At 31.9% G+C, this 19625-nt stretch overlaps 3 protein-coding genes across 3 annotated transcripts; 1 reads left to right on the top strand and 2 right to left on the bottom strand.

The window, feature by feature from the left end:
• The first annotated feature begins 7644 nt into the window (after positions 1-7644).
• LOC102587990 (cell division cycle-associated 7-like protein) lies at positions 7645-10915 on the top strand. Its single transcript, XM_006342595.2, has 5 exons — positions 7645-7982; positions 8670-8909; positions 9833-9916; positions 10095-10224; positions 10393-10915. The coding sequence occupies exons 1-5, from the start codon at positions 7744-7746 to the stop codon at positions 10630-10632; spliced, it is 933 nt and encodes a 310-aa protein (XP_006342657.1). The 5' UTR covers positions 7645-7743; the 3' UTR covers positions 10633-10915.
• An 87-nt stretch (positions 10916-11002) lies between these two features.
• On the bottom strand, positions 11003-11472 carry LOC102586675 (VQ motif-containing protein 31). The gene has a single exon (XM_006342592.2). The coding sequence runs from the start codon at positions 11469-11471 to the stop codon at positions 11031-11033; it is 441 nt and encodes a 146-aa protein (XP_006342654.1). The 5' UTR covers position 11472; the 3' UTR covers positions 11003-11030.
• A 1069-nt stretch (positions 11473-12541) lies between these two features.
• Positions 12542-14606, bottom strand: LOC102586353 (G2/mitotic-specific cyclin C13-1-like). Its single transcript, XM_006342591.2, has 7 exons — positions 14152-14606; positions 13699-13931; positions 13461-13613; positions 13333-13366; positions 13086-13235; positions 12865-12999; positions 12542-12764 (listed from the first exon to the last, which is right to left on the bottom strand). Exons 1-7 carry the CDS (start codon positions 14437-14439, stop codon positions 12693-12695), a joined length of 1065 nt encoding a protein of 354 aa, XP_006342653.1. The 5' UTR covers positions 14440-14606; the 3' UTR covers positions 12542-12692.
• Positions 14607-19625: the final 5019 nt, after the last annotated feature.

Below are 19625 nucleotides of genomic sequence, written 5' to 3'. Positions count from 1 at the left end.
CATTAATATCATTGTGTTGTTAAAAATCATGTATCCGAAATTTAATAGTGGATACATATACATGTTCAGATACCCCATTACTAAAAATATAACTCGGATCTTAATTAAGATTACTACTTATTTGATACACATGTTTCAAGGGCTATATCAAATTAATATTGGTACTACCACATCCATATCACAGTAACCAAAGAAAGTCTTAGAAGAACACCAGCAAACAAAAACTCTCTACAATATTCCCTTTGATCCTTTTGTGCTGTGGCATAACATAATCAAAACTAAGATCCATTTCTTTCGGAGACAAACAATCAAGACCCACTATGAATTGAAAGTTTTCTTTGTAGCAGTTACTATGATGGAACTCGTGATAAATGAACAATATAAAATAATATTTGAGTTCAAGAGAATTTGTGGTGATGATATCTTGAGAAGAAGAGAGTAGATTAACTATTGTTGAAATGAAATTGTAAGGTGAAATTCTTGAATTAGAAAGGAGGAGACATAATTGAGTGATAAACATGGGAGGGGAGAATTAAGAGATAGTGGTTGATTTGGAGTGAAAGAGTTATTTAAGCAGATAATTAATCAATAATAGTTTTAAGGGATGTGGGTATCTAATAGTATTTTCAAATAATATATTAATATATGGTATAAAATACTAAAAGTGGTAATATATGTAATTGTTTAAAAGTAAAGATAATATTAGTATATATAGTAGTGATGTATGTCTAATAAGGTAGTTTATCCTCTTTTTTTCCCTTATTCATACGTTTTTCAACAATTCTCTTTCGTATTTTTTTTTTAAAAATAAAATAAAATTCTCTCTCATCTAATTTCCTCTTCCAACTGTTCTTCATTTTTTCATCTTCCGCTTCTCTCTCTTCCGTAGCTTTCATTTTTTTTCACAAATTCGTGATTTGTTTACATGTTTGAAATTTTGTAGATTGTAGTAATCTACATTGACATTTATACATCATATATTGTTTGATTTTTTATACATTCATATTTAATAATTCAAAATTTTGCTTATAGGGTTACTAATACACAAGTGAATACGATTTGGATTTGGATTTGGTGAACAAAAAATGGGAAAAAAGGAACATAGCAGACAAAGAAGAAGAAAAAAGAGAGAGTCAGAGAAGAAGGTTGCAAAATTGTATTCATACCAGAATCATATTCATATTAATTTTTGTTTGTTAATTGTTTTCTTTTACTCAACATTTGTATTTTTATTAAGAATACAGATTCAGATTTGGATTTGGTGAACAAAAAATCTGAAAAAAAGAACATAGCAGACGAAGAAGAAGAAGAAAGAGAGAGTCAGAGAAGAAGGTTACAAAAATTGTATTCATACTAGAATCGTATTCATATTAATTTTTGTTTGTTCATTGTTTTCTTTTACTCAACATTTGTATTTTTATTAAGAACATTGTATTTCTTTTTTTAGTTTGTAGTCATTCCAATAGGTATGCCAGACGGATTTGTAATTTCTAAGCTATATGTATCCTATTTTTTTCACAATCAATCTGTATTTTTTTTAGAATATTGTATCATTCCTCAACAAACTGTATTATTTCCACTATGTATGCTATTTTTTTTCCAGAATTTTGTATCCCTATTTCATTCACAATCAATTTGTATTTATTTTTAGAATATTGTATCATTCCTCAACAAATTGTGTTGTTTCCACTGTGTATGCTATTTTTTTTTCCAGAATCTTATATCCTTTGATAAATCATATTTATATGTAATGATTAGATTATATTGGGATACAATCAGTAATATTTTTGTAATACAAATTAAAGAAAAAAATATTTGGTAGTGTCTGAGATACAATTTTTAGTTTTCATTATGAAAGTAAAATACTAATTTTAATTTGAATGGTAAAGTGAGCAATACATTAACTAATGAGAATTTTAAGTGATATGTTCCTTTTTTTTGTTAAAAAGTACTATCTTCCTGATTTTCTCCTTTCTGTTATTAAATAATTGTATTCTTGCAAATCAAACAAATAAAAAAATACATAAATCAGATACATAACAAACTAAAATATTGACATTTTAAATAAATATTGAAAGTATGGCTAAGGTTTCCTATTAAATATCAAAATATTGACATTTTGAAAATTTTCCTAAAATGTCTCATATATACCCTTACCGTTATACAAATGACTCATATATACCCTTACCGTTACAAAAGGAGCTCACATATACCCTTCATCTAACGGAAGTGAAAAAATAGTTTTAAATTTATTTTGTTGACTTTAATTTTTTTTTAAAATCATGTAAGAAATATATATGATCCTTCTAGCAAAGTTCAAGGTTTATTTTAATTTCTTTTCATACAAAAATTATTTTTTGACTTCTTTGATTAACATTATTTGAATTTCTTATTCTTTCTTTTTCTTTCATCCTTTAGCGTAAAGAAAAAAATTGAAACTAATTTTTTTGCGGCTATATTGTAATTTAGTTTTTATATTTGTAAAAAAAATGGGGCATCTATAATAAATTTTACAAGAAAATTAGTGAAACAAAAAAAAAATTTACCATCAAAATAATAAATTTATATTAGTCGAAACAAAAAGTCAAAAAAAGTTGTGTGAGGAGGATCATATATACCTCATATGGATTATATTTTTTTCAAAAAGAATAACTAAAAACTTAAATTTAAATTAATTTTTTCACTTCTATTAGAGGAAAAGGGTATATGTGAGTCAATTGTATAACAATAGGGGTATTTATGAGTCACTTTCATAACGAGGGGTATATCAACTCTAAATGACAAAATTGAGGGGTATATCAAATCATTTTCCCTTATCAAAATGTTAGAGTAAAAATATGTCTAGTCTATTTTTGTTTCAAATATATGCAATGCATAGTCTATTAATGTTTAAATTATATTTTAAACTCTCAATTATCTAGAAGTAAAGTAGAGCATGGCATCATTATTAATGGATTAAAGGTCTATTAAAATTGAACACAAGTTTACGTGTGCAATTGAATGTTTAATGAAGAGGAAAGAATGGACATTTTTTGGAATTGTTGATAAGGTTCAAATAACAAAAGCAAAAAAGACATTTTTTTAAAACAAATTGATCTTGCAAAATGTTTTAAGATCACATTACCCTCAAACTTTTTACTTAATGTCCAAAAAAACTGACATATTGAAATCGTATCTTTTAATTTAATATATATAAAAAATAACAATAAAGCAGGACAATATTTTTCATTCACGTATTTGAAATTGACATGTTAAAATCATATTTTCTAATATATAGAAAAACAACAATAAAATAGAATAATATTTTGCGTTCACGTATCTGAATTTTTGTATAAGTGAATTCATGGACTTTATTGGATTATTTCTTCTGACTAAGCGTATGAACCATGAATTGTTCTAATAAGACAATTTAGTCAATCCTTTGTTTAAAAGAATTAGTCCTTGTCTATCTTCTCAAGTACTTTGGAATTTCTAAAGGTTCATATGCTTATTACACATTTTCACAACTTTATTAAAACTAATTCTGGACACGTGCTTTGCATGCGAGTCTCACGAAAATATTATATGGGGTATGAGTTATATATTAAAATCACATTGTGAATTTACTTTCACTTTCGATTGTAATTTATAAATATGTAAAATTTATTTTAAAGAATTTAAAAATATTCTATTTGAACTCATGAAATGACATAAAATAATTAGATATTTAACCTATTCCAATCATGATTCATAAGTAAACATACATTTCAAAATGGTGAATACATGTGAAAATGCTTTCTTGTCAAAAATTCAAAAAATAAATATGAAATGTTTATTTAAGGAAATAGAAGAAACATATTTTTTTTTTATTAAACTTACTGATCAAAGAGAGCATGGAAAAATAATTCTTTAGTGGCTTGACTTCATCCTTGCATTCATTGTTTCACAAGTTATGTTTTATCAAATAATCCATGAACATCCCCATATATATAATTGTTAACAATTATTTTGAAGTTGACAATAATAATGTGAAATAAGTGTCATCAAGATAACTCTTCAGTTTTGAAATGCTTGGTCTTCCGCTGACAACCTACTCAAGCTATTTCATCCATTGAGTGACTTTCTATCTTCCATTATATCTTTATTACATAATATAATGCATATGTGAATACCTTAGAATTATTCCCATTTATATCTAGTTTAGTATTTAGTTATTATAATATATTTTTTAGATTTTGTACATAAAAAAAATATTTAAATGAATCCAACTTTGAAGAATGAGTTTCCCACTTTTAATAATATATATATATGATGATGTCCCAAGAAAAAAAAGAATTCAAACAAAACGATTTCCTCAATATAGCTTAACTCTGTCAAGTCTGTACGAGTAGTGAATAAGTATATATCTTCATAGGACTATTTGGATGTACAATTCAATTTCGATAGTAGTATTTCATTTCAGTTGCACAAGGTCAAGGCTTCCAATTTAAGGAATGATAAACTTTCTAACTTTATGAATTGGTCTTCTGCACACTGGGCACAACCTATTATCAACATCCATGATCCTGCAGGAAACTACACTCATGAGAATCTTCATAACCTTTTTTTTTAAAATTTGTGAAAAGTAATTGAGACCTATATTGCTCGAACTTTTTAAAAATGCTCCTAGTTGATCCCGAATCCTCTAAATATACTCTCTTTTGGAGGATCGTACATTATTGATGAAATGTACACATTCATGAGAAGTATGACACTTTTGGGGCTTGAATTTATGAAGCCAATGTTGTACGTGTGATTTTCCTCAATTCTGTGTGCTTCTTCGATACATTTAACCGATATGGGATTAGTTCAAGATTGTAAGGAATTCTATTACAATCAACTAGAAACAAAAGAAAACAAGAAGAGTGTTAACTCTAGCCAAGAGTTTGTAAGTTGCACGCGTTATTTTCTTGTTTGTTACTCTGTCAGTTTCAATTCATATGATACTCTTTCCTTTTTGGGACGTTCCAAAAATATTCAACCATTCTACTTATGTAGAACTTTCAAATACTGAAATTCATTCATCTTACTAACTCTAATGAAGTATTCTCTTCCGTCAATCTAAGTATATTATATAAGTCGTATTAACATCCTAAACTCACGGACAAGTCAAACACCATCACATAGTACATTGTTATAGAAAATGTATAATTTTGCAACTTCAAGCTGTTACAATCTGCAGTTCCTTTAAATGAAGAATCAAAATGCACAACATTTACTTTTGTTTATTATTAGTTAGGTATATCCTACTTATAGTGCCGACTAATTTAAGTATTAATGGTGAATCAAGTTGCCACCAAAACCTCCTTTTAGTGGCAACTAATATAGGGATGACCAAAATTGTCAGTAAAAACATACTTTCATCTACAACTTAAATAAGCATTAGTACTTGACAAAGACTTCCTCATATTCACCTAATTTATAAAAAGATAGTTCAATGTATAAAGTATTATGAGTTAGCAAGATTCGAAGAAAGGTAAATAGCGACGACAATTATGAGTATTAACAGCGACTAATTTTGCCACATTTTTTTTTTTGGTGGCGACTGTTATGAGTATTAGCAGCGACTAATTTGCCACTATAAGTATCTTTTAGTGGCGACTATTCTTGTCACTAAAACACACTTCTAGTGGCGACTATTATAAGTATTACCGGCGACTATTCTTGTCACTAAAACTTATTTTTATTGGCGACTGGTATGACTATTAGCGGCGACTGTTCTTGTCGCTAAAACATTCTTTTAGTGGCGACGGTTATGACTATTAGCGGCGACTATTCTTGTCACTAAAATATTCTTTTAGTGGCGTTTATTATAGGTATTAGCGGCGACTATGCTTGTCACTAAAACACTCTTTTAGTGGCGATTGTTATAACTATTAGCGGCGACTATTCTTTTCACTAAAACTTACTTTTACTGGCGACTATGCTTGTCACTAAAAACACTCTTTTAGTGGCAACTGTTATAACTATTAGTGGCGACTATTCTTTTCGCTAAAACTTACTTTTAGTGATGACTATTATAGGTATTAGCGGCGACTATGCGAGTAACTAAAACACTCTTTTAGTGGCGACGTTATGACTATTAGCGGCGACTATCCTTGTCACTAAAACTTACTTTTAGTAGCGACTATTATAACTATTAGTGGTGCTATGCTTGTCACTAAAACACTCTTTTAGTGGCGACTGTTATGACTTTTAGTAGAGGGAGTGTAGGAAAAAAAAAATCAATTTTGGATGAAAAATAATTTCTAGAAATCATGGTGTAGAGAGAAACGCACTTTCTTAAACTTCGTGTAAAATCAAAATCAAACAAACAAATTGAAACATATGAAATAATATAGGATTTTATTTAGCAAAAGGGTCAAAAAACACACCTCTACTTTTGTTTATTATTAGTTAGGTTTATCCTTCGTTATACTATCGGACCAAATATACCCTCATTGTTATGAAAGTAAATGGACAAAATTTCCCAAAGACTCCCCATGAGCCACTTTTTCGAAGGGTCAGCTCATACATCGGTTTACCGAAATAACCTCTGCTCTCCCACTTCCTTCTATTCAAAAGGTAAGCAACCCTTGAACAAAAATACCCAATTTTATAAACGAAAGTAGAAGGGTATTTTAGACCATTTTTCTTTTTATGAAAAGGGTCAAAAATACCCTCAAACTATGTGAAATAGACCACTTATACTGTCCATTTCATTTTGGGATCAAAATACCCTCGCTGTTATTCCAAGAGATCACAAATATCCTTAAGAGTTAATTATCCAATTTTTTAGTGATGTGGCAAGCCACATGAGACTAATCTCTCCACCTAAGCATTGCCAACTTGGATTCACTACAAAAGAACTAAACCTTTAGTGGCGATAAAAGTCGCCACCACATCCCAAAATATTACCACTAAAGGTTATGAGTGATTTTTAGTATATATTTTTTTTATTGAAAAAATATGATAATTAATTTTTGGTTGCAACTTAATTTTCTAAAATAAATAACATGCATTGTCAATATTAAAAACATCCAATATTATTACGAAAATCATCAAAATTACTTCTCGATTCAAATCTCCTACTACATATTTACATATGACATAAAAATAAAATATATAGTGTCTCCAAACTCCTCCTTGATCGATATCATTTGTGATTTTTTTAAAATAATGAAGAAAAAACACAAAATTAGAATTTAATGTTAAAAATCAGTTAAAACCTTTAGTGACGATATTTTGGGCTTTTGTGGCGACTTGTGTCACCGCTAAAGGTCTAATTATTTTTTAATGAATCCTAGTTGGCAATGCTTAGGTGGAAGGATTAGTCTCATTTGACTTGTCACGTCACTAAAAATTTGGGGTGTTAAATCTTGAGGGTAATTGTGATCTCTTAAGATAACGACGGGGGAATTTTTTATCTCAAAATATAACAAAGGATATAAGTGATCTATTTCGCATAGTTTAGGGACAATTTGACCCTTTTCTGTTCTTTTTATTCAATTATGGGGTGTGATTTTCCCTATGGACCAAAAAGTGTAGTCCTAGTACCAAAAAAAAGAGAGGGAAACTCAAAAATGGAGGGAACAATAATATATTTTTTTAAGATTTCAAAACAAATAAAATGCTGAGCTGTTTCTACCCTTTAAACATTGGCCATCACTGTTCCCTATTTCTGGGTTCGATCCAATAAAACTTCACAGTAACATACAGAACTCAGAAGGGGTGTAGAAGGTAACAATGGTGAAAGCGGGAAGCAAAAGAGGTGCAGCAGATGAAGAAGAACCCAATGACGGAGCAGCAGCAGGAGATTATGAGAAGCGAAGGGCTGAGAGAATCAAAGAGAACAAAGAGAGACTACACAAACTTGGCATTCTCGAGCTCACAAAGAACCTAAATCCCCCTTCCAAGAAACTCACCACTCCCCGAATCAGCCGCCAGGCGGTGTCAATTGATGACCCACCTCGCCGCTCTTTTAGGTATTGAGTCTCATCCTTCCTTAATTAGATATTTTGGGTTCGAGTCTGAAAATGAAATAAATTTTGCTAGCTCTATAATCGTCCTTGGGTGTCTCAAAATCGAATTAGTTGGGAGATTTAATGTAGTATCCAACACCGGATGAAAAAGAAATTGGGGCTACAAAGGCCTGATTTAGTGGCTGACCCTGATTTTGATTTTCCAAAAAAAGTAGGAGAAAAGGATGTATTGGGTTGGTTCTTATTGCAGTCTTTAATGGATATAAAATGTTCCCTATATGCTGAAATATGTTTAGTCATAGATATTTTGGTGTTTAATTGGAAATAAATGTAAATAACAACATACTCCGTGTTTGATAGAGTGCATGTAAGCCTTACCACTACGAGTTTGAGGTAGAGAGGTTGTTTCTGAAAGACCCTTGTTCAAGCAAATCAAAGGAAAAACATGATAGCTAATAGATATGTTTGACTTATTGTGAAAACGGATAAGAAAATTGCAAAGTTTTATGTATATATTTCATGAAATCAAACAAATGCTCGTTTATGCTCAGTTTGTGTATGATGTTTTGTTTTTCCTATGGTCATCTTTTTCATGGAATGTCTTGTGGAGATGTCTTTCATTATAGTAAAACCTTGCCTTTTCTAGTCCGGAAAGATCTTCTTTGTCGAATGATGTTTACATGTTTTTAGGTTGAAGGATAAGCCTCCAGTTAGTTACAAAGAAAAGACGATTCCCAAGACGGATAAGATATCAAAAGAGGATGTAGAGATTAATATAGGAGAAGGTGAAAACACTGAATTCTACACAGAGGAACATGAAAAGCTTTTAGGTGACTGCCAGAATGCTTGGAATCTCTGTGTTGATGGCTATGGTGAAGATGGCCAGCGTGTATATGATCCTGATAATGGCAAGTCATGCCATCAGTGCAGGTGTAAACCTTTGTTCTCATCGTCTGTTTTATGTTGTTCTATTGCTTATTTATTTTTAAGGTACCGATTTATGCAATACATAGAAAACAATTTGCATTTGTGATGTGTTTGATTATGAAATAAGATTTTCCCGAAGATTATTTGGAGTTTGATTTAGTGCGTATTTTTTCGTGACTTGCAATGGACGTTTTTTGAATGTAGCAATGTGCAAGTCACGAAAAGAATTGCATCTTATGGGGTATCTTTGAAGTAGTTTTATAAGTTGTTTGCTTCCAAAATAAATCATTGTCAAGTTTTCTGGAAATACGCTGTATATATACAGATTCTGCTGCTTAAGATATCTAAGGTGAATTATCATTTAGTCATATCTGTTCCTTGAGCACAGTTTCTTAGAATATATATGGCTAATTTAGGCCTCCTTTCATGGGATAGTAAAGATGACCAAAACTATGTTGTCTGATCAGAATATCTCTTCTCCATTTAGTATGACTAATTGAAGCTTTTCTTGTCATTGTGGAAGCTAGGTTAAAGCATGTTGTTTGTTAAGATTGAATATAATATCGTTTTTGAACTTCTCGCATGAATATTGTAAAAGAAATTAGTCCACAAGCATGCATATCAACTTGAATATTCAAATGTGTAATGTGCTGTATTCATCTAGAGTTGAGACCATTTTATTCATGATATTTGTCTTAAAGAACTAGCAAAATAGTTGTTCATCATTAATGCATTTTGCAGTGTTACTCTGATTCGGCATTTACTTTTTCCTATCAGTACTCAGAATTTTGTAAAACAATAAGTTCTGCTGCCAATTTCATGAAAAAACATCATTCTTTCTATGATCGAAATGCAGTCTACTAACCTTTGCTTGTTTCAATTTATTACTTGATGTGAACTCCTAAAAATATTTGATACAATTGCAGGCAGAAAACTCTTGGTCAACGCACTGCGTGCAGCAATTGCAAGCTGGGTCAAGGACAATTCTGTGGAGATTGTCTGTACATGAGGTGATAACTCTTTGATTTCGTCTTAGCTTTTTTTCTGTAGTATTCCCTTTAGTAGCTAACTTTCTATCCTGAATTCATATGACCGTATTGGTGTTACTTCAAAACTACTGTTTCCGATGATCTTACAGTCCATGTGAAATGTCCACGGATCTAATATTTGAGCTTGCACATCATGTAGGTATGGAGAGAACGTCACTGAAACAAATGAAAACGCAAATTGGATTTGCCCTGTCTGCCGAGGAATATGCAATTGCAGTCTATGCAGGCGTGCAAAGGGGTATGCAGCAACTGGTGCAATCTACAGAAAGGTGAACCTCTTTGGCCCTTTTATGCTTGATTCATTCCACCAGTAAAGTCTAGATCGCTTGTCTGATAATTACAAAGAATTCTCTTTTTATGTATATTTAAGTTTGAGTTGAGGATAGAGATTTTCGGGATTGCAGCATTCAATTCTAAGGAAGTTAACATGTTTACAGGTACTGCGTCTTGGTTACAAATCTGTGGCACACTACCTTGTCAAAACTCGAATGCATAGTGACCACGAAGATCTAAGCTCTGCAGATTCACCTTCCAGAAAGAGTATAGTGCCATTCACAGAGTTCACTAATACTCTCTCAACTTCTCAAACTGATGATAACAAAACTTTGAAGGGGGGAGAACGCACACACTGTGACGGTGATGATGCATATTGTGATGAAGAAGATGTCAACGAGTGAAAACAATGATAAAAGATAAGAATGATTTTTTCCTGACAACGACTGAAAGTGGAAAAGACCCTACATGTAAGCATATATTACTAAATTAGCTCGGTTAACAGTAAGCGATCTTTTTTTGTTTGGATATAAACATTTTGTAAGCATTTCAATGGTGGGAAAAGCCTGTATTTTGCTCGTGGCTATTTTGTATCTTTGTTTGACTGATTATGATAACTGAGCACTAACTTAACAGTTTCATTTTTGCCTTGAATCCTTTGAAAGAAAAATTACGACAGGTTTTTGCTTGCTTCTAAAAATTATCTGTAGTATTAGAATCTAATGTAGGAACTGTATCTTTTACTAAGTAGTTTCTAGTTAAATAAATAAATCACTCAACTCATTGTTCACGATCCATTGTTTCAACGAGGCGAAATTAAAGGAAACAAGGTGAGTAACTCTGGTTCTTCAGCATTTCCATGTTTAGACCTGGGGGACGGATGCAAGTAAAACCTTCTTTCTTTGATGGCTTTCTCTTCTTCCACTTTATTTATCAACTCAATGGTTGGAGAAGCTCGTTTATTCGGACGAGTTGAGGGACTTGGGATGATGATGGGCTGAAATTGGGAATTAGTGATCTCTATGTCTGGTCTTCGACATTGTCTGCGATGGTGGAGTTTTGATATATTCGGCTGCTTTTGTGCTTTTGAAATGTTTGTTGTTGCTGCAATTTTGGGATTTACATCACTACATTCAGATGTACCAGTTAATCGTTGGACGACTTCTCGAAAACAAGATAAGTCTGCCTGTACGAATGTTGTCATGTCCTTTGATAAGCCTGTATGAATCGTTGTCATTTCCATTGTGTTCACTGATTTTTGATCTGCAAAACATTCTTCCTAATTAGTTATGCTTCCATTTTCCTAGCCAGAAATTGCCTATGATGACAGTTCCACCATTTACATGTATAAAAGAAAGGTCAAAAGTATCTCGATTTTTTGAGCTACATACCTAAATTATCAGGTGTTTGAGTTTTCTACTTGAACATGATGATATTTCAGGAAGAGAACTTGTGTGATTTTGACCTTCCACTCTGCTAAAATCAAGAATCATTTGGCACAAAAATACAATTTAAACAACATCTTGGCTAAATATGACAAACAGATTAGACTCATAACCATGGTTTTCAAAAATTGTTTCAAACAACATATTTCAGTAAAACTTTAAATTATACAGATTACCAAATAGAATTCATAAAATTCTAATCTATTTCTTATTATAAATGGAACATAAAATGAAAAGGAGTTAACAAATGCACCTCTGCAATGAACATGGACATCAAATTAAGTTTCTTTAAGGTGAGGAAGAGGAATCGAGCATGACAATAACCACAACAAATAATGACAACGATGAATAGAGTTTTAAGATTTATGAATTATGAAAATATTTTTAAATACGAAACTAAAATAGAATCCTTGGAGGGAAAAACTGAATTCAAAGCGTCTAACAAGGAGGTTGACTTATTTTAAACCTTAAAATGGTCTACTTCCAACATATATATAGCATTCAACCGTTGAATATTTGACCACTTTCCCTAATAAATTGCTTCCTAGCCTTTTACCAAAAAAAAAATAAAAAATTACAATCTTTTTATAAGAGATCTTCATTTTTACGAATAAAAATCTAAAAGATTCATTCTTTTCTATTCAAATAACAAAAAGGTCAAGAGATCCAATATTGGTTGTACTGTGGGTCGTGGGTGGGTTAGATTATGGGTAGATGGGTGAGTTTTAACTTGTCGACGAAAATGATCATGAAGAAGCAAGTCCGTCCTCTTCGTTTTTGAATCAGAATTAAGTTAAGATCAAACCAAAAACAAGAAATATTGCAGGATTTCAATACATTTTCAATTCATTGAGCAAGCTATCCAATATGAAGGAACCAAAAATGCAGTTAGTCCATGACTACTTTGGTGCTCGTAAATGTACATATTTTGGTCATTAATAAAATATACTGTTAACCAAAAACAAAAATAGCCAAGAATGAAGTTCTATTCCAATTCCCAAGCATATATGGCCAAGTAGTCATTGTCTTGTATCTTCGAAGAATGAATCCGGTATTTCCAAAGGAGAAGACAATGTTGAAACACATTTGAACTGTTACACGAAAAATCATACAATGTTCACATCAGATTACTGAAACTATGAAGGTGTTAACAACGAAATCACCAATTATCAAACACACGTGGAATGATACCTTATGCAGCTTGTATTTGTCCCTCACAGCTGATAAAGCACTTCCTCTTCTACTTAATTGCAAGTCGTGTATGATAAGAACACATTCCTTTAAATCCCCTGGTCTATATCCCGAGCAACGTTGAAGGGCCAGACTCTGTATAATGAATAGAGTTAATTCAGCACTTCAACATATCAAGAAACTAAACATAAGTGAACTTCAAATCAAATTAAAATCCTCACCCAAGGATGTGACTTTGGTTGTAATGTGAACCTTGAAAGGAATATCACAGCAGCGGCTACCAAAGACGGCAAGAATTTCACACAGTTGTAATCCAATAAACTTAACTCTGCTAGGTAGTAACCGAGAAACTCTAACTGCAAATTGTTTTTCTGTAAAAAAGAAGGGAAAAGATAAAATTAGAAAACATTTAACGCAAACACAATTGAGTTGAAAATCATAATGTTCATGTCATATTTGCACACTTACTTTGTAATCTTCTTGAGCAATTTTGGTAAATCGTCTGCATATCAGAGGAAAAAAGAACGCTCATATCAGTCGAGAAACCACAGATCATTACAAATGCACGTATAGTTACTCACAAAACAGCTACCTACCCGAGAAATGTTTTGATTGTGGGATTTCCCATTTCAAAGTTGAGGCATTTTAGCACTTCAGCCTCCATCTTTACCATCTCTTTCTTTGAATATGTATTGTCTGTAATATAACAAAATTCCCCAACATCTGGAGGGCTGATTTCCTCGTACTTCCTGATCATTATCAACAGATAATATTAGATTCACAAACAAAGGCCCATTGCCGGGGAAAAAATCAGTTCTTGGCTACTATACTTACGCAGCAATGAGCATTGAAGAAACACCCAAAAGCTGAAGTTTTTGCCTAGGGATGACATTCACCGATAAGAATCTATCAATGTAGGAAACAGTAAGATACAACGTGTCCGAAAGTAGCTTGTATTCATCGGTAACTTCGACCAGCCAGTCAACCAAAACCCCTCTCATATTTGCACTCACATCCTTCTGAACCTTCTCAAGGTAATCAGGCAATGGTCTTCTCTTTTTCTCAATCTGATTCGAAAAACCACAGTTAATCAAAAACTCAAAAACCCAACTATCAAATCCAATCAAGATCCAATCTTTAGACTACCCATTTCCAAATTCATCCATAAGAAACCAAATCAAGCTCTATTAGATAACACCCAAATAAATTAACTATACATAACAACAGATTAAGACATTCAGACAACACCCAAAATTTATGGAAAAGAGTAAATAAAAATGCACTAACCTCCATTTGATGAAGATAATCATATATATCAGAAACATAAGCACTACACATCTGTGGGTCATCAGAGCTTTTCATCTTCCTCTTAGTAATCTGCTTACATTTGGGTCTCAGAGGCTCAGAAACAAACACCTTGTCCTCAATCTGATTGATACCCACATTAGACAAATCTTGAATCTCACTCAACACAACTCTCTTCTTGTTGGGTTGTTGCAGGTGCTGAACCATTGTTTCTGCTGCTCTTTTCTTAGCCAATCGAGTTACTCTTACAACATTTTCTTGGTCTGCCATTGCTTGCTACTCCCTTTTCCTCTCTCTGTGTGTATGGTGGGGGAGAGTGAGTTGAGGAAGAGAAAGAGATATGGGTGTATGTATATGTATATATATGGCGCCATATTCAGCAGAAAATTTTTCATTTTTGGCGCTGAGTGGGTGGCATTTGGCATGTTGGGGCAAATTTTCGGCTAATTGTTTTTTCAGATTGAATTTTAAAAGTGAAATTTGGATTTCCCTCCATTACTCTCCTTCTTTGGAAAATCAATGTAGAGAGAGAGGTGGGCTTTTTAATTTAGTTGGGCCAGTTTGAGTCTCGATATTTTCATTTTACAATACTCTTTGTATTTATATATACACATGAAATTCAGTTGAAATGCAGACCTTTTGAATTGTTGAAATATGATTATCAATTTTTTAAGATCAAAATATAATATTAGTAGAAGAAGATAAAAAATGAATGGAAAAATGTGAAGTGAAGTGAATAGAATGCACATTTATTGTTTAAGAATATATTTTCTTCATGTGAAAAACTAATTTAAAAAATTGTAGTTCTTAAAATATTATGTTGTATTTTGGAGTGGAATAGATGAAATTAACTTTGTTTGGGACAGTTTGTCCATTTGCGGGTGAAGTGTTCGTTTTGGTCTGTGTTTTTAGGGATGATCTCTTTTGATATGTGGTACCCAAAAAGTGTTTGTTTTGAAGTTGGACTTCATTATTGCATGTATATATAGCTTTCTAGAACAGAGATCATTTAGCAACACATTCAACGCACGTATCATTGATATTTGATGTATCGTTAGATTGTGCTAGATATTGGATAGTTCATGGTTCATACACTTTAGAAAAAAAGGAATAATCAAATGAAGTTCTTGAATTTACTTTCGGGCTAATCAATAAGCGAGTTTTTTGCCCTCAAATTCAAATATGTGAGTGTAAAATGTTGTCCTACTTTATTTAGATGAATGATTAAGATTAAGATCTTAATAATTAAGATTCATATCTTGAAAATAAATAAATTTAATGACTGAGATATTAATGATTAAGATTAATACCTAATTATTAGAATTCTCGATAGTTTCAAATATTACTTCCTATACCTTACTCGCCAGATACATGTATTCGGTGGTTGTCCTTTGGATACATGTATCATTACTCGCCAGATACATGTATCCGGCGGTTTGAATATTCGAGATACATGTTTTATTAATTTTGAATTAAATGTGTGTAACTGATTTCCTTAATTAGAGGAGTAATTGAGGATTAATTAACAACTCTAACATATCTAGAGATTCCTTAGTGTATCAACTTCAACAAATCTTCCTAAAATATCGAAATCATAAAACCAAACTAATTCTCTAATTGTAAACTCATCTTCTTGGCATCAATTTGTTTTTCTCTTCCTTGCGATTGTGAGTTTTTTCAACAATGGCCAATATCACCACATTACTTTCTATGCCAGATTTTGTCCTTTGAATACATGCATCATTACTCGCCAGATATATGTATCCGTCGGTTTGAATATATGAGATACATGTTTACAATATCAAATTAATTGAGGTTTAATATCTCAGATACATGAAATGGAAGAGCCGATTTGAAAAATCGAGATACATGTTTACAATACCAAATTAATTGAGGCTTAATCTTATATTAAAAGTGGAAAGGTTTTTAGTTCAAAGTTGAATTACAAAAATGCCCTTCACTAATTTTTAAAATTAAAATATCTTTTACAAACTTCTTAAATAAAATAAAATAATGATAGCTCAACATTTTTCTATCTTTTATTGAGCATTAATTATTTATCCTTTTAGTTTTTGCCGTTAAACTCATTCCAACAACACTTAATGTTTTACACTAGATTCAATTTTATTAAGAAGCGAAATGGTCTGGTGAACCCTTATACTTGTATATGTTTGTATTGTGAACCCTTCTACTTGCTCCTTTGTCATCTGAACCCCTGAACTTATCAAAACACAATATTTTAAACATTATTTTTGACTTGGCATCCTATGTGGCAGTTAATACCAAAGAGCGTGTGACACACACCTATTAGGAGCGTGATACCCTTGGAAAAGGGTCTAACAATCACATTAGGGTTTTGTAAAGCCATCATCTTCCTATTTGCATCTAAGACCATTGTTGGACAAAATTTGAGGTTTTCTTGGCCTGTTTTTCGATCTTTTTTCCCTAAATTTCTTCTCTATTGTTTCTTGTTATTATACGGCTCTTTTTTTTTATGAAAAACGCCATGGAAGGCATAACACTACTACCAAAATATCTTACACTAACATTAGGCACAAAAATGCAAAATGCCCAATAATCTCCTTACTCCTTACTGCTTTTTTCAAAGAAAAAAAGAATTCCCAGCTCTCCTCTTAGCAATGATCTGTCTAGGGCTACTTTCTAAACTACGGATTCTGTAATAAGACCCTATTCATGGGCATTCTCCGACTTAGAATCGAATTCATACCCGGCAATCTACGATCTACCCAACTCTTTTTTTTTTTTAGTTTTTTTTTTTCGGTATACCGCTCTGCTCGCAGAGCGAATTAACATAAATCTTTCCGAATATCATGAATATCCTTCCGTCCGTTCGGTAAGTCAGCCAGTCGTCATCTTATCTTAGCATATAGTCTGAGTAGCATGATGTTCACTTCTTAGCGCTTAGGCCACTACCTAAAAGTAAGCTTTTCGCTCTTTTCCTCTTACATAACAACGATGGAGGAGATAGTAAGCACGACTTTCTACGCAACGATTTCTTCTTCTCTTATGATTTCTCAAGTTACAGGGGGGAGACCAAGAGAGTAGATTGGCTGGTTTTTCCAATTTCAACAAAATCAATGTAATCGACTAAAACCCCAAAACCAAATAAAGACACAAATAGAGATCAAATCCAAACTAAACAACATATAGATTCGAAAATAAATTGAAAAACCTACCTAGATAAGTTGAAAATCAAACAAAAAAACTCAAATATATTTGACATTGACCCCTTGTTTCAGTTCCAAACCAAACCCAAACTTATTGCCTTCTTCTCATCCTCCTCACCTTATCCGACCAAACTGCCTTCGTTTTCACCATCTCCGACAAGCTTCAACCAACAACTATAAATGAGAACCAACAACAACAATAACAACGACAAAAACCCCAAACTAACTCCGCCAATAAGTCTCGACTTTCACAACGCCGCCAGTTGCATGTGAACAACTACAAACAATCAGACCACCCAATAGACCCCCACTTTTCCTTAGCGCCACCGGTCACCACCAAACCCAATCCAACAGAACCCAAAATCAACTCCGAACTCCGACGAGATTGTGAACAATCAGGAATCGTGCCAACATTTTTTACTTCAATGGAAAGAGTAGAAGAGGTTAACAAAAGGAAAAGGGTAAAGAAGATAAGAAAAAGTTGAAATGAGATTGTGGGGATGGTGATGCAGATGGCTATGGCAAAGAGAAATAAAAATTGGAAAGAGAAAATGTAGGTATATTAATCAAATATAATAAAAGGAAAAATGACATGGAGTGACCATATATACATGTGTCATTTTATAATTATTTTTAAAATTACGTGTCAGGCGTTTGTGATACACACATAGTTGAGTAGTAAAAACGTGTTTAAAATATTGTGTTTTGATGAGTTCAGGGGTTCAGATGACAAAGGAACAAGTAGAAGGGTTCACAATACGTTACATACAAGTACGAGGGTCCACCAGACCATTTCGCGTAATTAAGATTGAAGATGAACAATCACAATCTCCTTAAATACAATCCAAAAATGTTTTAATCATAATTTTCTTAGTTATTGTTGATCAATGTTTATATAATTTTCTGCCACAACCTTTTTCCTATTTTTACAAAAACTCTATAAAGGTACACAATAAGTCTTCTTTCTCCCATCTTTCCATCTCTTCATTCTGCCAGATTTTTTTCCTAGGTATATCCATTGTTTTATATATGTATTTGTGGTTTAAGCCTCATCTTAGTATGTTTAATTAGTGGTATGTTGCTTGATATGAAAAAAAATGATTATCTTTAATTCAAAACTATTTATACCAACTTCTTAAGTTAATCTTTTGGTTCATATAATTAATTTGCACCTTATAGAAACAAAGATCAGATAGAGTTGGTCAAAAATTATATATGCATGGACAATGAGATATTAGAAAACATTGACCACTGAGATTAATGTTTATCGATTTTTTTTCTTTTTTTTCATTTAAAAAAGATAGTACTATATATGAAAAAAGAAGAATGCAATTCATATAAGCTCACAATATGAAATTTTTTCTTAAATTTGTGATAAAAACAATAATCAGAATTAAATTTATTTCTTCCGCATGTCTTTGCTAATTTCGTCAAAGGCTTTTACATTTTTTTCAAGAAGAAAGTCTTCGTAAACTACTTCAACAACTGAGTTGTTGTTTGATTCTGAAAAAAAAAAGAGTAGGAATTCATCGACATATTCATACCATTAAAAACTAATTGCTAATTTCCGCATTTCCTATTTTATAATTGAACTTTTATAAATATAATTTCTTTTATAGATATCTTACATGTTTAGCAGAGATATACATAATTTCGGTTCCCTCGGTCTTTGGGGGCTTCGGGTGTTATCTTTTTTTATATGCATTTATTTTTTGCACCATATAATTTTTGGTTTGTATTGTTTTTTTTTTCTACCATACTGTTAAATGTTAATATCTCACAAATGATTGTGTTGTACTTCATAATTCAATTATATGTATATAACTTGAAAAATATTTCTTTTGTCAAAATTTACAGATGGCAGAATTAATAATTGGGAATAAGCCAAAGAAGACGAAGGGTAGCTAGCTCCTCCTCCTCCTCCTTCTCCTTAAGAATAGGATCCTCCTTGGTCCTTTTTACATAACACTCTCGGCCGCCCAAGAGAACTGGCTATCTTTCTCTTTATACGCAATATCTTGAAAGGCAAAGAAAAAGATCATATATATATAATTATTATTTATATATGTCAATTAAATATTGAAACAATGATTATTTTATAACAAATAAATACTTTTATTTTGTAGGTGCAAACTATGAAATTGATAATAATCTACTACCCATCCTAAGGAAGACATATGTTGATCGATTTTCTCTACAACTATTGTAAAACACCACTCTCCTTCGACGAAAAGTTCTCGATATGTATGCATCTGTAAAAAAGTGAAG

This window comes from Solanum tuberosum, unplaced genomic scaffold, assembly GCF_000226075.1.
Source record: "Solanum tuberosum cultivar DM 1-3 516 R44 unplaced genomic scaffold, SolTub_3.0 scf00034, whole genome shotgun sequence".
Classification (NCBI taxonomy): Eukaryota; Viridiplantae; Streptophyta; class Magnoliopsida; order Solanales; family Solanaceae; genus Solanum; species Solanum tuberosum.
The sequence above is the reverse complement of the archived record's forward strand: the minus strand, read 5'-3'. Positions and strand labels throughout refer to the sequence as shown.

What these genes read in the sequence shown, in the direction of transcription:
- LOC102587990 (XM_006342595.2), top strand. Translation starts at nt 7,744, where the DNA reads ATGGTGAAAGCGGGAAGCAAAAGAGGTGCAGCAGATGAAGAAGAACCC. An exon ending in GGAGATTGTCTGTACATGAG is followed by an intron (nt 9,917 to 10,094) that starts GTGATAACTCTT and finishes CACATCATGTAG; the next exon opens with GTATGGAGAGAACGTCACTG. An exon ending in CTGGTGCAATCTACAGAAAG is followed by an intron (nt 10,225 to 10,392) that starts GTGAACCTCTTT and finishes ACATGTTTACAG; the next exon opens with GTACTGCGTCTTGGTTACAA.
- LOC102586675 (XM_006342592.2), bottom strand. Translation starts at nt 11,471, where the DNA reads ATGGAAATGACAACGATTCATACAGGCTTATCAAAGGACATGACAACA.
- LOC102586353 (XM_006342591.2), bottom strand. Translation starts at nt 14,439, where the DNA reads ATGGCAGACCAAGAAAATGTTGTAAGAGTAACTCGATTGGCTAAGAAA. An exon ending in ACAATCAAAACATTTCTCGG is followed by an intron (nt 13,367 to 13,460) that starts GTAGGTAGCTGT and finishes TCTGATATGCAG; the next exon opens with ACGATTTACCAAAATTGCTC. An exon ending in AACCAAAGTCACATCCTTGG is followed by an intron (nt 13,000 to 13,085) that starts GTGAGGATTTTA and finishes TTCATTATACAG; the next exon opens with AGTCTGGCCCTTCAACGTTG.